Genomic DNA, 20,730 nt, shown 5'->3' on the forward strand with positions numbered 1-20,730 from the left:
AAACTTTTGGAGTCCAGAGAAAGTAACTTGAAATTCCATCCCATATTGTTACTTTATTATTTACAAGTTAAATTACACAGCAGCTTTACATAGCATGAGATGGAAAGGAAGGAGAAAAAAGGGGAAGCAGTTGGCTCAAAATTCTTGGCCACTTCCACCTCCTTCTCTTGTGCGTAGCAAAGTCTTCAGTGCTGCTTCCATCCCAGTTCCTGGCTCAGACCTTAGAACACACGTGTATACTGGGTTCTGGTTCTGACAGCCCCAGGGCCACCAGGGCTCCCACCAGCAGCTTCTTCACAGGTGTTGAAGGTGAGTGTGAAGGCATCAGCTGCAGAGAGAAAGGTTAATGCCAGTTGGAGAGGGGGCACACAAATGTTCCTTTTACCTCAGTCAGCCCCAAGACTCACCTTGTCTAGGTGATGTCGACAAATGAGGCCACTGGAATTCAGGTAAAATGTGGAATAGGCATCGTAGGTCCTGGGGATGGGGGAGAGAGGCTTACTGAGGGAGAAGGTGACTGGTCCCAAAGCTTAACTCAAGCATTTGTTTAAATGAGGAGTTACTAAATTTTACTCTGTATTAGAGATCACCTGAGGGAACTTTTAGAAATTGCAAAGCTAAGGTTGCACCCTGAGCAATTAAATTGAACTGTCTGGCACCAAGATCAAAAGATCCTTAGGTAATTCCAATGTGTAGCCAAGTTTGGAAACTGTTAGATTATATTAAAGGCTAAGCCTAATAATTTCTTACGAGTCTACCAGTCAGAAATTTACCAGGTACTTAACCAGGTGGTGAAGGTCACTTTGGAAGACAGGAATTTTCATTTGTTCAATAAGTGAGTACCTATACTATATACCAGATAATGGTACCTGAAGAAATTGAAGTTCAGTGGTTTGTTTCTTTCCTTTTTTTTTTTTTAAAGTATCAGAAATTGATACTAAATTGTGCTGAGGGACACAACCACTGAGCCACATTCCGAGCTCTCTTGTATTTTATTAAGACACAGGGTCTCACTGAGTTGCTTAGGGCCTTGCTAAGTTGCTGAGGCTGGCTTTGAACTCACAATGCTCCTACCTCAGCCTCCTGAGTTTCTGGGATTTACAGGTGTGTGCCACTGTGCCTGGCCCAGAGGTTTCTTAATATATTCAAAGTCCCAATTGTTTTTGTTACAGAATAAAACAGATCCCTCAAGCAGTCCATGGTCAAGTGAGGGCAGGCCAAGGATTGGAAGACCAGATAAAGAGTCTTAAAAGGTAAGATAAAGAACTGATTATAGTGGATCCTTTCCATTTCTCTTACTTACCGGTAAAGCTCCTCTTTGTCACGCTTATAGAAACGCAAAAAGAGCATATGAATGGGAAGTCCTATGAGTCTCCAGCGGGCTTGTAGAGTCCAATTCTCAGGGTGGCGGGTCAGCTGTAGAACCTCCAACCGAAGTTGTGCAAAATAGTTCCAAGCCAGGAAGCGGCAGAGGGTCAGTGACAAAATGTACCATGTCCGGCCCCTGTGAAAAAAATGATGGGCGAGAAATCTCATAATGACAGTCAGAAAACCAAACTGGCTTCTGTCACAGGAAGGGCAAACACTTGTGAGAAGCAATCTAGGATCTTTTTTTTTTTTTTAATTTTATTTTTATTTGTGCTAGGGATCGAACCCAGGGCCTTGTGCTTACAAGGCAAGCATTCTACTCAATCTATGATCTTTAAGAAGTAAAAAGAGTCAAGTGTATTGCATTAGATCCTCTTCCCTCCCCAGCCTTTACCCATGCCCCAATTCTCACTTGGTTCGTATGCTCAGAATCTCATTGATGAATTCCACATCAGATGAATAGAGAGTATAGTCATGGGAGTGAAGGAAGAGGTTGGGAAGCTAGGTGGAAGAAGAGATATGAACTCAGTAGAAAATAAAGATGAACCAGTCTCTCAGTTTTCTATTTTTAGGGCCTTCTCACCCCCTCTGAGTGAAAGATCATCTCTTCCCACATATGACCTCCTTAATCCCAATGAAGGAGCATCTTTTTCCTTGGGAAGATGTTCACTGCACAGGTCTAGGCCTGCCTGATGGTTCTAAGAATCCAATTGACTACCCTATTTCTAAGGATTACCTATATTCTTTCCCACTACAGATGACGACCACTCTTGGACTGCCTTACCTCTTGTTTCAGTCTCTCATACATGACAGCAAGGTGTTCCTCCATACTAGGATCTCCTGATGGGGTGGCAGGGGAAGGATGGGCAGTTCCAGGGGCTTGGAAAGGTGTCAAAGCCCCAGGATATGGGCAGGGAGGTCCCTCAAAAAGGCTCCTAAGCCCATCTAGGCAGCGGCTGTGCAACTCTGGTCCTGGTCCCTCCTCCCCATTTCCTGGAGGGAGAACTACCCATGGTGATTTTAGGGCCTGGATCTGCGGAAGAGGTAGTGGGGAAGGCCTGGGAACAGGCCGGGAGGGAGGATGTGGGGGTGGGGGGGACCATAGAAGAGGAGATGATGGGGAAGTAGTGGTTGTGGAGTGGGGCCAGAGGGGTGGGAATGGCAGAGTCCGAGGAGAAATCTGGTCCTAAGGAGACAGAACAAAAGGGAAAATGTAAGAATCCAGTTGCCTCATAAACAGGCTCCAGCCCCACCTACTACTCCTGACAGAAGAGATGGGAATTGCTAAAAGAAAAAAGGAACTGATTCACTTCTATCTATACTGAAAATGGGAGGAAACAGTTTCATGTGCCACAGGTACAAGTACCTCCCTCAAATATTAGCAAATGCCTTTACATTAATATTCCAACACTGGCTGGGCGCCCTGGTGCATGCCTATAATCCCAGCAGTTTGGGAGACTGAGGCAGGAGGATCATGAGTTCAGAGCCAGCCTCAGCAATTTAGCCAGGCCCTAAGCAACTCAGCAAGACCCTGCATCTAAATAAAATAAAAATGAGAGCTGGTTTCTAAATAAAATACAAAAAAGGGATAGGGATGTGGCTCAGTGGTTAAGCAACCCTGGGTTCAATCCCCAGTACTCCCCTGCCCCCCCCCCCAAAAAAAAAAGATTCCAACACTGGGGGGCCAGTTCTACTTATAGTAAGAATCATGAGAATACATATTTGGTAAATGAATGAATAATAGGTTTTACTGTACTGTGGATGAAATGAGGTAATCTACAAGATATCTTCATGATTTAATGTGCCAAGTAAATGTAGTAAAGGGAAAAGGACATCCAACTGAATCTAGGAATCCCCATTCTACTGTGTAGACACTCTCATCCCTATACCTCGGTTTCCTATAAAGAAGGACGATGCCTTACTGGGTTTTATGAGATAATGAATGTAAATAAAACTTTGTGACATGTGCAGTAGGACGTAAGTGGAAGCTATTATCATTTCTGGTCCCACTAAGTGGCATAAACATCTCCAGCAGACTACTAAAGGCTGAACTTCATTCTCCCGGTTTACGTCGTCGAAACTGCGAGGGTGGGAGTTCACCCACTCAGGCCTGACCCGAATTTTTCCGACTTCCAAGGAATTCCCTGGGGGTTTACTCCTCCGCGGACGGGTGGGCCACGCGGGCCTCTCAGTCCGGGAGTGTCCCAGAGGCGCGTCTCTGCTGGGGGCGTGGCCATATTGCCTGCCAGTGCACAGAGGCCTGAATCGGGCCCACCGGGTCGGCCTTCCTGCCGGGACCACTGTCTAGATGCAGGATGTGTGAGCTGCACAGAACGGCCTACGGTTCTGGTCCGGGGTGGGGAACTCCCGGGCGGCGCCGCGGGATTCGAGCGTCTCTGCCCCGTCCTTCAAATCACCTCCAGGCACAGGTAATCAAGGAGTCTTGGGCGCAACGCTGTCGCTCCAGGCTGCCTGGACCTCGACCACGCCTGTCCGCACTCAAGACAGGACAGAACCAACATGCTCCGACATCAGCCGTTCACAGGTGCTTACTCATCCCCGCAACCCCAGACCCCTTCACAGGCCACCAGGTACAGGTGAAAGGGGGCGCCTGCCGCGCCTGCGCGGAACCCGGCGCTCCTCCCCACGCACCGGTTCTGAGAAGGGTCTCTCCCCTCCCCCCTCTCCTCCCCTCCCGTCTCTCTTCTGCTCTCACCTGGGGTCGAGCCTGGTAGGCGCGGAGGCAGGGGCCGAGACGCCGGGCCGCCCCCCGACTGGGGTGGTACATGATCTTCCGGGAGCGGAAAGGGCACCTCCCAAGTCCAGCCTCCAGTCTCCGGCCTCCTCACAGGGGTGAGCGTGCCCCAGAGCCGGCTTCGTGAAGGGAAAAGGGGCGGGGGGGGGGGGGCAAGGGCTGAGGGGAGGGAAACGGAGATGTTGCGCGCTTGCGCACTGCAGGCTCCAGGGAAGCAGCTGCGCTCGGTCCGCCGTTAAGTGCGCCTGCGCTCGCCAGACCGAAGCTACCCTAGAGCGCTTGCGCAGCAAGTCAGCGGCTCAGGACTGATTGTACAATGCCTGTGGCACTTGGGCAAAAAGCTGCGCGAGGATGCGGCTGAACCGGGTGAAATGGAAAAAGTGGGGACAGGGAACGAGGGGAGCAGATAGAAATAATGATGATCAAGTTTTTTAATAGCTCGTGATAAAATAAATGCTTTTATTACTTTGGTTAAAAATAAGATACAAATGATCTGGAGCTGATAGGAAAGCCTGTTGAATGAATGAGTGAATGAATGAAAACATCCATTACGAGGGCTGGGCTTTGGCTGACTCCTGCAGTGAGGAAGAAATAATACTGACTTTGAAAGTATGAAAAAGGGCCGTGGTCACCAAGGCCTGGTGCTGCGACGTTCTTGCAGGTTTCGAATGAACCTGGCGTTGAACATGTCCCCACCCACTGTCCAGGACTGGGCTGGTGGAGCTTGGGCCTGTGGAGGAACTGTGTGTGTGGGTTCCTCCCCAGCCCCATCCTGTGACAAGACCTGTTCCTCACTGGCAGACCTGGTGAGTGAGGAGATGGAGAGTGCGTTATAGAGGCACCAAAGTGGGAATTACAAGTACAGATTCCTCAAAGTCTCAAAGGTGGCAGATTTTAATGTAGAGGAGGACAGATGGTGGGTATGAGGCTGGAACCATTAGTACTATATCCAACTTAAAATTCCTTAGAGACTAAAGGGAAGCACCAGAGTTGAACCTATGAGGAGAGAGGCTTGTAGGATGTTAGTAAGAAGGATCTGTGGGAGGCGCTGACGTCCAGTTCATAGGAGTAAAATTTAGGAACAGGAAATAGCTGAATAAAAATCTTCAGAAGAGAATCAGAAGAAGGTGGTGGGAACTGTTAGGGGAGGGGTTTACACCTCACCTAATCTTTGTTTCCTGTTCTGCCTGGTTCGATTCTTGGTTGCCTGTGAAAATACCAGGCATGTGCATGCGACAGCTGGAGTAGATAGTGGATGTGACCTACTTGATTTGAGGATAGAAAGAATGGATACTTACCTGTATTGGGGTATGAGGAATTCAGCCCCCCATGGCGGCTGTAGCAGCAGCTTTGGGCTACCAGCCCTGGGGGAGTTTCCCTGTAGAAGAAATGGGAAATGATGGGGAAAAGGCTACAGGATGAAAGATGAGTGGATATGGAGGGATCAGAGGAAAGGAGTAAGAGGAATAACACAAGAACAAAGAGGAGGGGTTATCATTTCTAAGGGGTTTTAATCTAAGATGTGCTCCAGAAAGGGGGAGGGAGCTCAATTTACAACCCATGGTTTTCTGGATCAATCCTGATTTGTTGCTGTTTTTTTTTTTTTTTTTTTTTCTAGTTGGGGTTATGCATGAAATGTATGGCTAAAGCTACCCAAATCATATCATAAGAGCAGATTCACATATAAGCAAAAAAGAATTTGCTGGACCACATACCCTGATGTTTGGTTTGAAAAAATATGGCTACCTTAAGTATAAGACACCTCAGATGAAAGGGAAATAGGGAGTGACAAGGCCAAATTTAGAAGGAAAAGGAAGGAAGCCTTTGGAACAGGATAACAGTCTGTATTGAACTCTAAATGGAGGTAACAGCTTGACTTGAAAGAGATTCAAGGTATTAGTGGGTAAAGGGTTTACAGGAAATCACAGCATGGTAAAAGGAACCCAGGGAACAGTTGGGAGGTAATTAGTGGATCCCAAGATATTGATAAATCTTGACATCTCAACAAGGGCTGGCCAAAATGAAGGGCAGAAGTCACTGGGGAGAGCTAGAGGGAATAGGGAGTGGATATAGAAGCTCACACAGAGGGATCCAATGACTCCATGAGAGGAAAAACAGCTTGGAAGGAGAGAATCAGCAAAGAAGATGCAGAGGGACACATGCCAAAATCCTAGAAGGGGAGCTCTGATACTTCCTGGAGGAAGATCTACCAATCTCAGAGGTGAAGAGGATGAAAGGGACAGAGGTCCTGGGACCCCAGGAAAATAAGGGGTGACACAAAAACGAGGCTGACACCTTAAGTTGTTTCTTTCTTGTGTAGGTTTTTTTTGTTTTGTTTTGTTTTCATTGAAAAGGTCAATTTAGAAAACACAAAGGAATTCACACTTTATTCAGACAACACAGAGGGAGAAGAAAGGGGAGAGTGAGTGGGGACAAAGGGAGATCCTGCTCCCAAGGCTTTGAGGGAACACAGTACCTGATCAGTACCTGATCTACCACACTTTCAGAAGGTGGAGAGGGGAAGGGTCTATCTGTACCCCATGCATGGAGCAGGGAAGGAGGGTCTTGCTAAAGAGGGAAGAAGAGAGGAAGGACAATGGAAGAGTGGCCCTCCACCTCATCTCAAGACAATCTCACAAGACAGAGGTGTATCAGCATCGCTACCAGGGAGGGACAGATGGGAGAGGGGATTCCAGGATCAAATCCTTGAGACCCAGACTTATCTTCAGAACATAACTAAAAGTGACCTCAAGTTGCTTGCTGGGATCTACTGCCCAGAAACAAACTCCCTCAGAGAATCTGGATCTGAAGGAAGCAGTGGCATCCGTGAAACTTCTTTAGAAACCCCAAAGCAACAACAGTTTGGGGGTTCCCTGCTACATACACAAAATGTGGAAATTAAGTTTAGCAACATTGAGTTGAACCCCACTGGGGAGCCGGTGAGTCCCTGTCCTACTAATTGGACTGCTCTGAAGCTGAGCTCGCACCCTGGCTAGCATGAACAGGCTGAAAGGACAAGTGTCACATTTTGTGTGGTAGGCGGCACAAAGCAGTATTAGAACCACCACTGGACACTGGGGAGGGAATATGGGATTATTCCATGGACAGGACTCCTTAAACAGTATTCCCTGGCAGAGGAGGCTCCTGGACCTTCCATGGTGGTCTAGAGTCTAATGGCAAGCAAGAGTGTGCTTCTCTAAGTAATCAGTATGAACTAGGGATATAGCTCAGTTGGTAGAGTGCTTGCCTAGCATGTGTGAGGTCCTGGGTTCAATCCCCAGCACCATACACACACACAAAGTTCAATTACTTAGTATGAGCCACCCACTCAGGGGTCTGGCTATCTGGAAGTGTTCAGGCCAAGTTGGGAGAGCAATTGTGGTAAGAAAAGCTACAAAGGAGTAAGCCATTTGGGACTCTGACAACCCAGTTGTCTAAGAAAGGGGAAGAGGGAATCCCATGTTTCCACTGGGTCCTGGAGGATGCAATGGAAGAGTCTGAGGTTCTCAGGAAAAGGGGTCTCTGCCTACCCCAGATCTCCCAGGGAGGGAAAGGGGTGACTGTCAGTATCGACTCTCATCAGAGCGGGGAAGGGAACTATGGAGGAATGTTATGAACAGGAAGAAGGGAAAGGAAAAATGGGGGAGAGAGAAAAATAGGAGTCAGAAGTGAAAAGAGAGCCAACGAGAGAAATAAAGGAAATGCCCACTACTTGCATGCTGGGAAGGGTTCACAAAATGTGGTAAGTGATACTGCCCATCTCCAGCAAGTGTTAAACTAAGATTTCCCCAGTCTTTTAAGGCATGGTCCTCCCAACCCAATGGATCTCTGGATTCTTCCCACCCTTCCACAAAACTTTCACATTAAAACTAGGGTCCCTGGCGTTGGGGTTGTGACTCAATAGTAGAGCACTTGCCTAGCATGTGTGAGGCACTGGGTTCAATTCTCAGCACCACATATAACTAAATGAACAAAAATAAAGGTCTATCAATATCTAAAAAAAAAAAAAAAAAAAAAAAACAAACTGGGGTCCCTAGGCTCCAAATAAAGACTTATTCTGTTCTTTCACTCAAACTTTTTTCTAGATCACTTCCACAAATATTTTTAAATATGTTTCTTCAAAGGTTTTGGGATTCCTCTATCTACCCATAGGTTTCAGGACACCCTAATCCACATCTCTGATAGATTCAAATTACCCTTTGCCACTTCTAAGTTCCTCTTTGACATTCTTGAGGCTCTCTAATCCTCCAAGTCCTATTACCTGGTGCGGCGACGCTGTGCTGGGCTGCCCCCTGGGTCAGTGGCCAGCAGAAGACGGGCAGTAGGGTGGGGTGGGCAGAGGCGCAGGGACCGTAGCAGTTCCTGCTCTGGCACAAAGGGGCGGAGAGGGCCCCGTTCTGGCGAGTTTCCTAAGCTGCTGGAGCGGGGTGGTGGGTGGGCTGGAGGTGTGGCGCGGCGAGGGGCCCTGTTTAGAGGCCAAGGAGGCTCCACAGCTACCTTCAGAACTGGGGGGAGGTAAGGGAAAAGTGAACAAAGAAAAAGAGAAGAGTCACAATAGCAAAGATTAGGTAGAAAAAGAAATCAGAGTCTTAGAATCACCCTTCCCCTGGGTCCCCGGGCACCCTTTTCCAACACGTTAAGGTCCCCAGGCCAAGCCACCCTACCCAAACCCTCTTACATTCTCGGTCACTAGAGGAATATGGCTTAATATCTCCCTCTGCTCTCTTGGGTGGCAGCTTCCTTGCTGGAGCTAGTGGTAGAGGGGACAAAGGTAAGGGAAGCATTAGGAGATATACTTTGTACTCTTCTCCCCACCACTGCCCCCACAACCCCAAACCTCTACTCCCTAATATCACAGTTCCTCCTGGGATGCCATCACAGAAGCCGTGCTATTGGCAAAGCCAGCACACCAAAGGGAATTTGGGGAGAATGCTGGAGCACTTTTGGGGAGAGCCAGAAGGAACAGGCCAAACACAGAGTTAAGGGAGAAGACCCAAGGGGAGACTGGGGGCCTGGGAGATGCGGGAAAAGGGTGGTCACGAGGAGGTGAGCTCTTACTGTCCATGGGTGCTGTCAGGCCCCCCCGGGTTTCTGGGGCAGTGGAATGGTCCCAGCTGGGCCAGTGAGGACCCTGGGTTCCTCTAGATGAGATGGACAAAGCCCTTGGTTAATTGGGAATTGCTCTGGAGAGGTTGGGGGGAGAGTGGGGTGGGATAGGACCTCCCCTTCCTATGCAAAAAGATGTAGAGAGATTGAAGTTTTATTAGGTTAAAAAAAAAAAAAAAAAAAAGATGAAGAGGAAACGTAGGTATCCAAAAAGGAGTTATCAGAGTAAGTGGGAGCTAACACAGTGGCCAAAGCTCTTCCTTCCCTGCTCTTAAGAGGTTCTCCATGACTGGCAGATGAGAGACCACTACTTCACTCAAGCTTTATCCACAGTGCTCTCTTCTGGGGACTTTCATCCTCATCCTCCCTATTGGTTCTCATGCCCTTAGTGCCTGTGGATCAATGGGAACTGCATGGGGGAAGCAAACCTTGTAAACCAAAGTGAGTCACAGATGTCAGGGCCTGATGCTGGTAGACACTAATAAGGGGCAACAGACTATTCTTTGGGTGGTCATTCTTTCCTTTCCTGGTTACAGAGGAAGGCAGGAGCTAGCCACAAGATCACCCAGGAAGGAGGCCCATCTTGTGCTACCAAGCACTGCACAGCTAGTGAGAACTACACTGTTCTTGAGGATGTGCTGAGGGAGAGGGAGAATGGGGCTCAGGCTGGTAGGCTGTGTGTATGTATATGAGGATGGGATAGAAAAACTGGACAGCACTGTAGGTGTGGTCTCTCCAGGTCTATTTCATTATTTGGCTGTAATGTCATAAATTCTTGACATTGTCTTCTGAAACTAATCTTTAAATTCTGGACCAGTCATATCACTCTTCTACAACTGGAAATAGCTGCACTTGCCTGTCCCTCCCTGGCTGATAGAAGCCTGAGGGGTTAACAAAGGAATATGACTCTGGTCTATTTTGATGAATTATATGAGTGGAGCCACTCATATAACTGTCAAACAGGCTCTGAATGGGCTTGCTTAGTTACGAATCTTGTCAGGTATGGGGCCAGGTGTGTAGTCTGTGAGAGCTCGTGCTTAGCATTCACAAGGCCCTGGTTTTAATCCCTAGAATTAAAAAAAAAAATTCTGCCAAATATAAAATGCACTGAGCTCTGATGAGGACAAAGGAAAACAAGGATGAGTGCTGGAGACACGGGTTGCTTTAGAATTTTCAAAAATTGCCCACAGAAAGCACTGTCCTCCTAGGGCTTCTAGAGTGACTAGCCATCACTGTGCTACAGTTCCACACATTTGATGCAGGCTTTACCAGCAGGCGTGGGGTCAGCTGCAGCAGCACGAGAGTGTCGAGTTGCCCTTGGAGAGGGAGCAGGGGGCCCTGTGAGGAAGGAAGTGGTGGTGCCCCTAAGTGGGGGCCAGTGGGACCAAGATCCCACCTCTTTCCTTCCCCTTGTCCCAACTACATGACAACACAAGATGAGAAAACTTACGATGCTGATGGGCAAAGAAGCCTTCAAAGATCACAAAGTTGTTCACCTAGAAGATGAAGCAAAGTATATTTGTCCATTTAGCCACTAAGCACATTACAGAGCCTGTGTCAGAAAAATCACAGTGGAAGTACAAAAGCCAGATTTCTTATCCTTGGTGACAGATCAAAAACCTGGACCCCAAGAAAATATTTAACACATACCCCCCACACACACATACCAAAATCTCCAGACACCAACAAGCTGATCCTAAAGCTCATGTGGAACTGCAAATAACCTCAAATAGTCAAACAATGTTGAAAAAGGATAGAACTGGAAGACTTAACTTCAAAACTATAGGAATCAAAATAATATGGTGCCAGAGGCAGTAGTGCATGCCTGTAATCCCAGTGGTGTGGGAGGCTGAGGCAGGAGGATGACAAGTTCAAAGACAGCCTCAGCAACTTATAGAGGCCCTAAGCAATTTAGTGAGACCCTGTCTCAGAATAAAAAAGAAAAAGGGCGGGGATATAGCTGAGTGGTTAAGTACTCCTGGATTAAATTCCCAGTACAAATAAACAACAACAAAAAAGCACCCAGTGTGGTAGAAGAGTACTAAAAACACACAAACAGTGTTGTGTGGCACAAGGACAGATCAATCAATCAACAGAATGGAACTGAGAGTTCAGAAATAAACTCATGTGTCTAGGGGCAACTAATTTTCAACAAAAGTGCCAAGATCATTCTACAGGGAATGAACAGTCTTTTCAACAATTAGTGCTTGGACAACTGAACATCCCACATTCAATATTATAAATTTGGACCTCTGTCTCATACCATTTTGACCTCAAATGGGTCAAAGACCTAAATGTAAAAGATGTAACTATTGCCAGACATGGTGGTGACCCATGCCTGTAATATCAGCTTTTCAGGAGACTGAAGTGGTAGAATCCTGAATTCAAGGTTGACCCAGCAATAAGACACCATCTCAAGAGGAAAAAGAAAGCTAAAACCATCAAACTTTTTTTTTTTTGTTTTGTTTTGTTTTAGTTGTAGATGGACACAATATCTTTATTTATTTATTTTTTAAGTGGTGTTGAGGATCAGACCCAGTGCCTCACACATTCGAGGCAAGTACTCTACCATTGAGCTACAACCTCAGCCCAAAACTATGAAACTGTTAGAGGAAAGCAAGAAGCAGGAGAAAAATCTTTGGTATCTTGGATTGAACAAGTTTTTTTTTTTTTTTTTTTTTTTTTTTTTTTTTTTTTTTTTTGATGCTAGGGATTCAACCCAAGTCCTTGCACTTACTAAGCACACACTGCCACTGAGTTATACCCTCAATTCCAGGCAAGAGTTTCTTCTAACAGCCCCCCCATTGCATCATCAGTACAGGGGATTAAACTGGGGGATATTCTTCCACTGAGCTATATCCCCAGTCCTTTTTATTTTTATTTTATTTTTTTAAGAGAGGGTCTTCCTAAATTTATGATCCTCTTGCCTCAATCTCCTTAGTCACTGGGATTACAGGCATGTGCTACTGTGCCCACCTCAGGTAACAGTTTCTTAAAGATGACACCAAAATCAGAAGTAATAACAGAAAAAAGCAGATAAATTTGACTTCACAAAATTTAAAATGTTATACTTCACTGTCAAAAAAGGGAATAGACAAGGCTTGGGTTGCAGCTCAGTGGTAGAGGGCTTGCCCAGCATGTGTGAGGCACTAAGTTAGATTTTCAGCACTATAAATAAATAAATAAATGTCCTTCGATAACAACAAAAAAACTTTTAAAAAAAGGAATAGAAATCTTCAGAATGGGAAAAAATTTTGTAAATCATACACTGATACAGTTGTTATATCTAGAATATATTTTAAAAACTCTTACAACTTAACCAACAAACAACATAATTTAAAAACAGATAAAACATCTTCATAAACATTTCTCCAAAGATATACAAATGGGTAGTAAAGCTGGACATGGTGGTGCACACCTGTAATCCCAGTTACTCAGGAGGCTATGGCAGGAGGGTTGCAATTTCAAGGCCAGCCTCAGCAAATTAGCAAGGCCCTAAGTAACTTAGTGAGACCCTGTCTTAACAAAATAAATAAGTGAGTAAGAAGGCTGGGGTTAAGCACCCCTGGATTCAATCCCCAGTACAAAAAAAGTTGCTCAAAAATAAAAAAAATAAATGCTCAACATCAGTAATCATTAGAGAAATACAAATCAAAACCACAGAGAGGCCAGGCTTGGTGGCATATGCCTATAATTCCAGCTTCTCAGGCTGAAGTAGGAGGATCACAAATTCAAGGCCAGCCTTGACTTAGTGAGATCCTGTCTCAAAAAATAAAAAGGGTTGGGGATGTGGCTCAGTGGTAGAACACTTGTCTAGCATGCAAGAGGCCAAGAGTTCAACCTCTACTACCACCAAAAATAAAACACAGAAAAACAACAACCCCACAAAGAGATACCACTTCATATCCACCAGAATGGCTGCTACTTACAGAAAACAACAACAACAACAACAAAAAGAAAATAACAAAAGTTGACAAGAATGTGACTCCTACATTGCTTAGGGATATAATTAAGATGGTGCTGCCATTGTGGAAAAAAAGCTTGTCAGTTCTCAAAAGTTAATTACCATATTGCCTAGAAATTCAAGAAGATTTAAAAAAATGTATAAACAAAATCTTTTTTTTTGGTGCTGGGGATCGAACCCAGGGCCTTGTGCTTATAGGGCAAGCACTCTACTGACTGAGCTATCTCCCCAGCCCCCAAAGAAAATCTTGTACATGAATGTTAACATCAGTTTTATTTATAGACAAAAAATAGAAGCAGTCATACATCTAACCCTTGGATAAATACAATAAACCAAATGTGGGACACTGCCAGGTATGGTAGCACATTATTGTAGTCCCAGCTACTCAAAAGGCTAAGCCAAAAGGATGGCAAGTTTGAGGCCAGCCTGGGCAAGTTAGTGAGACCCTTTCTCAAAATGAAAAATAAAAAGGTCTGGGGAAGAGGCTGGGGTTGTAGTTCAGTGATACAGCACTTGCCTAGCATGTGTGAGGCACTGGGTTCAATTCTCAGCACCACATAAAAATAAAATTAATAAAATTAAGGTCCATCAACAACTTAAAAAAAATATATATATTATATATATATATATATAAAAATATTTTTAAAATGGGCTGGGGAGGTATATCTGTGGCAAAATGTTTGTCTCGCATGTGTGAGGCCTTAGGTTCAATCCCAAGTACTACAAAATAAAATAAAATAAAACAAAACAAAATGTGCCATATCCATACAATGGAATGTTATTCAGCCTTAAGAAGGAATGAAGTACTGCTACATGCTATAACATGGGTGAACCCTGAAAACATGCTAAGTGAAAGAAGCCAGATACAACCAAAGGCCACATATTTTAAGATTATGTGATTCTCTGTATATGAAATACCCAAAACAAGCAAATCCAAACAGCAATAGATTATTGCCCAGGACAGAAGGAAGGGGAATAAGGGTAACTACTTAATAAGTATGGGGTTTCTTTCTTTTTAAATAAAAAGAATGTGTTTATTTTTTGTGTTGTTAGGAATTGAACTCATGGGTTTGCTTGTGCTTGGCAGCAAACAATCTCTGAGCTAATGTCCCCAGTCCTTTTTATTGATTTATTTAGAAAATTTTGAGACAGAGTCTAAGTTGCCAGGCTGGCCTTGAACTTGCAATTCTCTTGCCTCAGTTGCTGAAGTTTCCAGGTGTGTGCCACTGCCCCTGGCTTGGTGTTTCTTTTTAAGTGATGGAAATGCTCTGGAATTAGATGGTAGATATAATTCTCCAATATTTTGATTATGTCAAAAATCTATACTTTAAAATGGTAAAATTTATCTCAAAAATAAAACAAAGGCCAGGCATGTTGGTACATGCCTGTAGTCCCAGGAATTAGGGAAGCTGAAGCAGGAGGATCAAGAGTTCAAAGCCAGCTTCAGCAACTTAGTGAGGCCTTAAAGCAACTTAGAGAAACCCTGTGTCTAAATAAAGTATAAAATAAAAGGGCTGGGGATGTGGCTCAGTGGTTAAGCACCACTGGGTTCAATCCCGGGTACCAAATCAAACCAAACAAAAAACCCAGAATCAGCTTTTAAGTTCTACCAGGAACCAGGTTAATGGAATTAAAGTGCACAGAATTAAGTACACAAATACTAAGAAAAATCAAGAATTCAGCAGAGTTCAAATGGGTAAAGTTAGTTAAAGCAAGACATGTGCCCATCTGACAAACTAGTAGCTGTTCATTTCAGAGTTATTTCATTATCACATTCAATGTGGTCTTCACAACAGTACTTGGAGTCACTATTTTTTTCTTTTTTGACAATACTGGGATTGAACCCAGAGCCTTGTACATGCTAGGCAAATATCTACCACTGAGTGAGTTACACCCCTAATATTAATATTTTTAGTTTTAAGTTTTTAGGGGGATTACTGGGGATTGAATTTACAGGCACTTTACCATTGAGCTACATTCACAGTCCTTTTCATTTTTATTTTGAGATCTGGCCTTGCTAAGTTGTTGAAGGTTTCACTGAGTTACTGAGTTACAGAGCGTCTTGCTAAGTTACTCAGGCTGCCCTTGAATTTGTGATCTTCCTGCCTCAGCCTCTAAGTATTGGGATTACAGGCATAGGCCACTACACTTGGCCTGGAGTCACTATTGAATAATGTGATGTGTAGAAAAAAAGGAAAAAAAAAATTGGAGACATGGCTTCCTCAATATCACACAGCTACTACTGGCAGGGCTAACCCTGAGACTTCTGATTTTAGCTATGGTGTTTTAGCCAAGAATACAGTATAGTCATTAAGAGTGGGTTATAAATTAGGTGTGGCAGCACACACCTGTAATCCCAGATGCTTGAGAGGCTGAGGCAGGACAATCACAAGTTCAAGGCCAGCTGGGCAACTAAGTGAGACCCTGTCTCAAAATTAAAAAAAAAAAAAAAAAAAAAAAAGAAGGGCTGAGGATGTGCTCAGTGGTACAGCACTTGCCTAATATGTGCAAGACCCTGGGTTCAATCACTAGTACCACATAAAGAAACAACAACAAAGAGTGGACTATGGAGGAACAAGACTCCTCCCAGCAACTCAGGAGGCTGAAGGTGGAAGATCACTTGAGCCTTAGAGTTTGGAACCACCCTAGGCAACATAGCAAGACCCTGTCTCAAAAAAACCAAAAAGAGTACTCTATGGATTCAAATTTGGACCTCTCCTACTTATTAACTGTGTGAATTTGGTCAAGTCACTGATTTATATAAACAGAAAATGGAGTCAGTAATAGCACCTACCTGACAGAGATGTAGAAGGTTCCACTGGGATGATGCAGGAAGATTTCACATAGAGCTCAGGAAATGTTAATATTATTTATACTCTACAACTGCTCTGGTATTATATGTTGAATGACTAAGGTGTTTGATGTTAAATACTGTGTTCCTTCTACTGCTTTTAATGGAGAAACGCACTGTAGGAGGACTTTCTAAGTATACCCTATGTGTTGCCTTTACCTTGCTCTCTTGTTTACCAACCCATCCTTATCCTCTCCCAGCAAGCACACACCTAGCACTCCAGTCATACCACACTGCTTGCACTCTTACAAGGTGGTTTAATACCTCTGCCTCTGCTCTTGCTGGTTATTCTATATGGAATGCACTTTAACCTGCCTCCTTTTCTAACCTGATAAACAATTGCCTTTTAAGATTCAGAACCCAGAGACTTGGAGGCTAAGGCAGGAGGATAACAAGTTCAAAGCCAGCCTCAGCAAGTTACCGATGCCCTAAACAACTTAGAAAACTTTGAAACCTTGTCTTAAAATTAAAAAATAAAAAGAACTGGGGGATATAGCTCAGTGGTTAAGCACCCCTGGATTCAATCCCAGTACTGGGGGGTGGGGGAATTAAGCTTAAATTAAGCCTTTCTTTACTCAACTACTACTCTAAGATAGCACTCACTACCAGTGTTCCTCATGCTTTGCCTCTACTCATGTGTATCAATTTATGTTACCTTGGATGAACTATCCACACTCCTATCCAAGGGTTACTTGTCAAACAAATCCCAACCCCTCTTGCCCACTCACAAAAATTGCTTCAGCAATTCTTCACACTTTCTCTCACATCATCAAATTGTCTTTATACTGATTCTTATACTCAATTCTTCCATCATAAAAGAACCAATCCTCTTTTGATTCACTTTCTTCTCTAGCTATTGCTCTACCTTTCTCCTTAAAGTAGAACTTAAGCACTCACACTGACCTAAACTCCCAGGCCTTAAAGTAGCATTTAAGAGTGGCCATTTTTGCTGTCTCCAGTTCCTAGCTTCTCTATTTCCAAACCCTGTCCATCTGGATCTTCACCTACTACTGTGATAAACAGCTCATGAGAATCACTAGTGATCAAAGGCAGCTAAATCTAGCAGTCACTTCTGAGACCTCTTCTCAGCGCAATGATCAGCAGCATTTTACTCAGAAAACCTTTTCTTCTTCCCAGAAACACTCTTCACTGACCTTCCAAGTTATCTCACTTTTAAGCTTTCATCTTCTTCATTACTCTCTTGGTTATATCTGCTGGTCCTTTCTTCTGATCCTTACTCTCCCATGTTGTTGTTGTTGTTTTCTTTTGGTGTGTGTGTGTGAGTGTGTGTGTTACTGGAGATTAGTTGGGACCTTGTCCATGTAGGTAAGCATTCTACCACTGAGCTATATCCCAAGTCCTTTTTATTTACTTACTTACTTATTTATTTATTTATTTAATTTTTGTGGTGCTGGGGATTAAATCCAGGACCTTGTGCATGTGAGGCAAGCACTCTACCAACTGAGCTAAATTCCCAACACGCCTTTTTAGTTTTTGAGACAGGGTCTCTCTAAATTGCCCAGACTGGCCACGAACTTGTGATCCTCCTGCTTCAGCCTCCTGAGTTGCTGGGATTATAAGCATGCCCCATCACACTTGATTTCTAAGTTCTGGTTTCTCCCTAACTTCTTTTTTTTTGGTTGTTGATGGATCTTTATTCATTTATTTAAATACAGTGCTGAGGATCAAACCCAATGCCTCACACATGCGAGGCAAGCCCCTCCCCCTAACTTCTTAAAGAGCACCCAAGAGCACTCATATCCTTGTTTTACTTACTCTCCCTTTGGTGGTTTCATCCCGTCTCATTGCTTTAAATACCACATATATGCTGATAACGATCTACCCCAAACCTCTTCCATAGGGTATCTCCAAGGAAGTATCCAATTGACATTTCCAACTAACATACTAAAATAGACTCCTAGTATTTATTTCTCCCAAAGATGATCCACCTATCATCTCATTAAAGCAACTTCATTCTTCCAACTGCTCAGGCTTTGGAGTCTACCTCAATGCCCCACTATCTCTGCATTCAGTCTATCAGGAAATCTTACTTGCTTTAACCTTCAAAATATATAAACTTTGACAACTCCTTACCATCTCTAATGCTGCCACTTTGATCTAAGCCACCACCACTTTTCATCAAGATTCTCACTTTCCTAACAATCCTAGTCTACTTGCTTCTACCCTTGCTCCTCTACTGCCTGCTTGTAGCAACCAGTGTGACATTATCCCTTCCCTCCTGTCCCTGCCAAAAAAATTATAGGCAAAATGCTCTTGTTTTTCACTTTGAGTAAATATCAAAGTATCTGCAGTGACTCGTAAGGCCCTAAATATCCTTCCTTTTCCATTACCTCTCAGATCTCATCTTATACTGTATTCCCCCTCACTGATGCTGTTCTTTCAGGCATATTCCCACCTCATGGCCTTTGTGCTGGCCATTCTGTCTATATTGGATATTGACCCTCCAGATACCCACTGTCTTTTAAGTTTTTGCTCAAACAATAACTTCTCATTGAGGTCTTTTCTGATTATTTGTTTGAACCTGCAATCCCAAATCCCCTCCCAACAGTGGCACTCCCAAGTCTATTTGCTCTAATTCTTCCAGAGCATTTATTATTAACTGCAGTATAGATTTTTCTTGTTTATGTTTGTCCATCTCCCTGACTAGAATATAAGCTCCACAAGGGCTCGACAGGAACTTTGGTCTGTTTCACTGAGTAGAATATTCCTAATGCCCACAGCAGCGTCAAGCACTCGATAAATATTTGCTGAATGAATGAATAACATTATTCACTTATTTCTACACTTATTTATAGACAAGATCACCTTCCCCTTGTCTGACCAAAGCTCCCTGAGGACAGAGAATATATATCATTCTGGACCTTTGCTAAACTTTAATTAAAATCTGAGTTGGCCAGTGTGAAACCAAGGAGGTGGAAATGAGCTGAGCTGAGGGTGAAATGAGGTTTAGGTAAAGAATCTAAATACAGGAGGATGAAATGACTGCAAATGGTCAAAAGAAAGAGTTTAGCATTATAAAATACTCCTATATGGTGGGGAACAAGGAGCTCTTAGAAGGTGCCACTTCTTTGTCCCAAATAAATAAATTCAATGGAATTGTTCAGTGGGGATCTACCTTCTAAACCTCTAACCTGTGGTACGGTGGTCTCCAGGTTGTAGTGCTTGTTCAGGAACTTCAGCAGCTTCTGTGAGGGTCGGTCAATGGCCAGTTGGTGTGGTTCAACTCTCTCCTTCTGCAGGGAATAGGAAACTTGGGGTAGGAGGAGGTAAGGGCAAAACATGCCAACAGGAACTTAGGAGCCTTGGAAAGGAGTAGGCAGATATGGGAACATTGCAGTGAAGGGGAGAAGCAAGGCAGGTGGAAGGGCTCAGGGCAAAGAAACCATTGATCTCTACTTTGGATGAACTGGTAAAGAAAGTGAGGCTGGGTGCTGTGGCACAGCCTGTAATCCCAGTGACTTAGAAAGCTGAAGCAGGAGGATCACAAGTTCAAAGCCGGCCTTAGCAATTTAGCAAAGCCCTAAGGAAAATAGCCAGACCCTGTCTCCAAATAAAAAATAAAAAGGGCTGGGAATGTGACTCAGTGGTAAAGCACCTCTGGGTTCAGTACCAAACATGAACACACACACACAGAATGATACCTGCAACATATGCTGGAAGAGTTCTCGCCCATGGCCATGACGTTGCAGTGACTCGTGAATGTAGAAGTCCAGGATGCAGAGTGGTTCTACCTCATTGTGAGCCTCACGATCATCCTGAGAAATAAAGAACAATAAATATCTTTGAAGATCCAGGCATCTTTGCTGCCCAAACAACCACCAGCACTTTTGTTCTCTGGAACCAAGGCATACAAATATTGTTTTCAATAACACTCACCAGTACAAAGAGCTTCTTGTATCCAACTTTAAGGAAACCAATAATGGCTCCTTTCCCAGCCCTGTAGGATGAGGAAAATAATTAACAAGCCAGCAGCAGCTGCCTGGAAGTAGTAGAGTCAAAGAATGGGGAAGGGCTGAGTCAGGAAGGAATTAAGTATAGAATGTAAGAATCTGACACTCACGGTCGGGCTGATGTGTCTTTGAGCACATAAATAACATGGCGGTTACTCTGCATCCTTGATGCACTGGTAATAGGAGCAGGAAGATTTTGGGCCTGCCAAAAAGATGAAAACAGACTTACTGCAAGTTCCTTTTAAGGGACTCAGGCCTCCCTTATCAACCATGCCTACAGAGGTCCACTGTACTCCATTGAAAGACTCCCCGGTACCTTGGCAGATGCCTTCCCCAATTCATCTACAATGGTCATAATTTGCTGCTGCAGATCAACACTAGAGAGAGAGGAGACAAAGAGTCAGATGCTCACTGAATTAGAGGGTTCTGGGCAGTCTCTATAGGGAATCTGGGCCACAATTCCAACCCAGACTCAACACTTGGGGATCTCTGCCTTTGTCTGGATGTCTTACAATCTGGTTTCCAACCTAACCCCTCTGGAAATCAAACTTCGGTAACACCTTTCAAGGTGTTACTCCCTCCTCCCTTCAGGTTACTATGGGAGAGCAGGAAGGGCAGGGACTACTTTGGGCCGAGGGGTGAAAGTTCACAGATCCGAGCGCTAATCAACCGTATTAGGTTGCAAGTCAAAGGTCACCCAAAGGCTGGTCCCAGA

At 44.2% G+C, this 20,730-nt stretch overlaps 2 protein-coding genes, 1 long non-coding RNA gene and 1 pseudogene across 9 annotated transcripts in view; 2 read left to right on the forward strand and 2 right to left on the reverse strand.

Annotated features, from left to right (window-relative positions):
- LOC306665096 (uncharacterized protein C6orf136 homolog) lies at positions 1 to 4,286 on the reverse strand. Its single transcript, XM_079146373.1, has 6 exons — positions 4,085 to 4,286; positions 2,153 to 2,554; positions 1,781 to 1,869; positions 1,304 to 1,504; positions 408 to 477; positions 1 to 328 (listed from the first exon to the last, which is right to left on the reverse strand). Exons 1-6 carry the CDS (start codon positions 4,154 to 4,156, stop codon positions 215 to 217), a joined length of 948 nt encoding a protein of 315 aa, XP_079002499.1. The 5' UTR covers positions 4,157 to 4,286; the 3' UTR covers positions 1 to 214.
- Positions 484 to 2,287, forward strand: LOC306665103. The gene is made up of 2 exons (XR_013764916.1): positions 484 to 1,253; positions 2,126 to 2,287. It is a non-coding gene; the product is annotated as an uncharacterized lncRNA (long non-coding RNA).
- LOC306665098 (protein LLP homolog) overlaps positions 2,563 to 20,730 on the forward strand; it is a 22,690-nt pseudogene continuing 4,522 nt past the window's right edge. Inside the window, exon 1 of the transcript XR_013766713.1 lies at positions 2,563 to 3,913. The product of XR_013766713.1 is annotated as a protein LLP homolog (transcript). The remainder of the gene's footprint in view (positions 3,914 to 20,730) is intronic.
- The window catches only part of ATAT1 (alpha tubulin acetyltransferase 1), a 16,779-nt gene continuing 610 nt past the window's right edge, over positions 4,562 to 20,730 (reverse strand). The window contains exons 1-13 of one of the 6 annotated variants that reach the window (XM_079146369.1): positions 20,576 to 20,621; positions 20,332 to 20,392; positions 20,126 to 20,217; positions 19,942 to 20,002; positions 19,707 to 19,820; positions 19,197 to 19,298; positions 10,680 to 10,725; positions 10,499 to 10,567; positions 8,802 to 8,873; positions 8,385 to 8,628; positions 5,422 to 5,501; positions 5,288 to 5,330; positions 4,562 to 4,926 (exon numbers count right to left, since the gene is read on the reverse strand). In XM_079146369.1, the coding sequence (XP_079002495.1) occupies positions 4,752 to 4,926; positions 5,288 to 5,330; positions 5,422 to 5,501; positions 8,385 to 8,628; positions 8,802 to 8,873; positions 10,499 to 10,567; positions 10,680 to 10,725; positions 19,197 to 19,298; positions 19,707 to 19,820; positions 19,942 to 20,002; positions 20,126 to 20,217; positions 20,332 to 20,370 (1,137 nt within the window). In that variant the 5' untranslated portion in view covers positions 20,371 to 20,392; positions 20,576 to 20,621 and the 3' untranslated portion in view covers positions 4,562 to 4,751. Of the gene's footprint in view, positions 4,927 to 5,287; positions 5,331 to 5,365; positions 7,721 to 8,384; positions 8,629 to 8,801; positions 8,874 to 10,498; positions 10,568 to 10,679; positions 10,726 to 19,196; positions 19,299 to 19,706; positions 19,821 to 19,941; positions 20,003 to 20,125; positions 20,218 to 20,331; positions 20,393 to 20,575; positions 20,622 to 20,730 lie in introns of those variants that run through there. The other 5 variants (XM_079146367.1, XM_079146368.1, XM_079146372.1 and 2 more) reach the window with 5 other exon arrangements.

Source organism: Sciurus vulgaris (assembly GCF_902686455.1).
Source record: "Sciurus vulgaris genome assembly, chromosome: 7".
Taxonomy (NCBI): Eukaryota; Metazoa; Chordata; class Mammalia; order Rodentia; family Sciuridae; genus Sciurus; species Sciurus vulgaris.

Coding starts and splice junctions, on each gene's coding strand:
- LOC306665096 (XM_079146373.1), bottom strand. CDS start 4,156: ATGTACCACCCCAGTCGGGGGGCGGCCCGGCGTCTCGGCCCCTGCCTC. Junction 1,870..2,152: donor ATGAGAGACTGAAACAAGAG/GTAAGGCAGTCC, acceptor TCTTCCACCTAG/CTTCCCAACCTCTTCCTTCA. Junction 1,505..1,780: donor ATTCTGAGCATACGAACCAA/GTGAGAATTGGG, acceptor TTTTTTTCACAG/GGGCCGGACATGGTACATTT.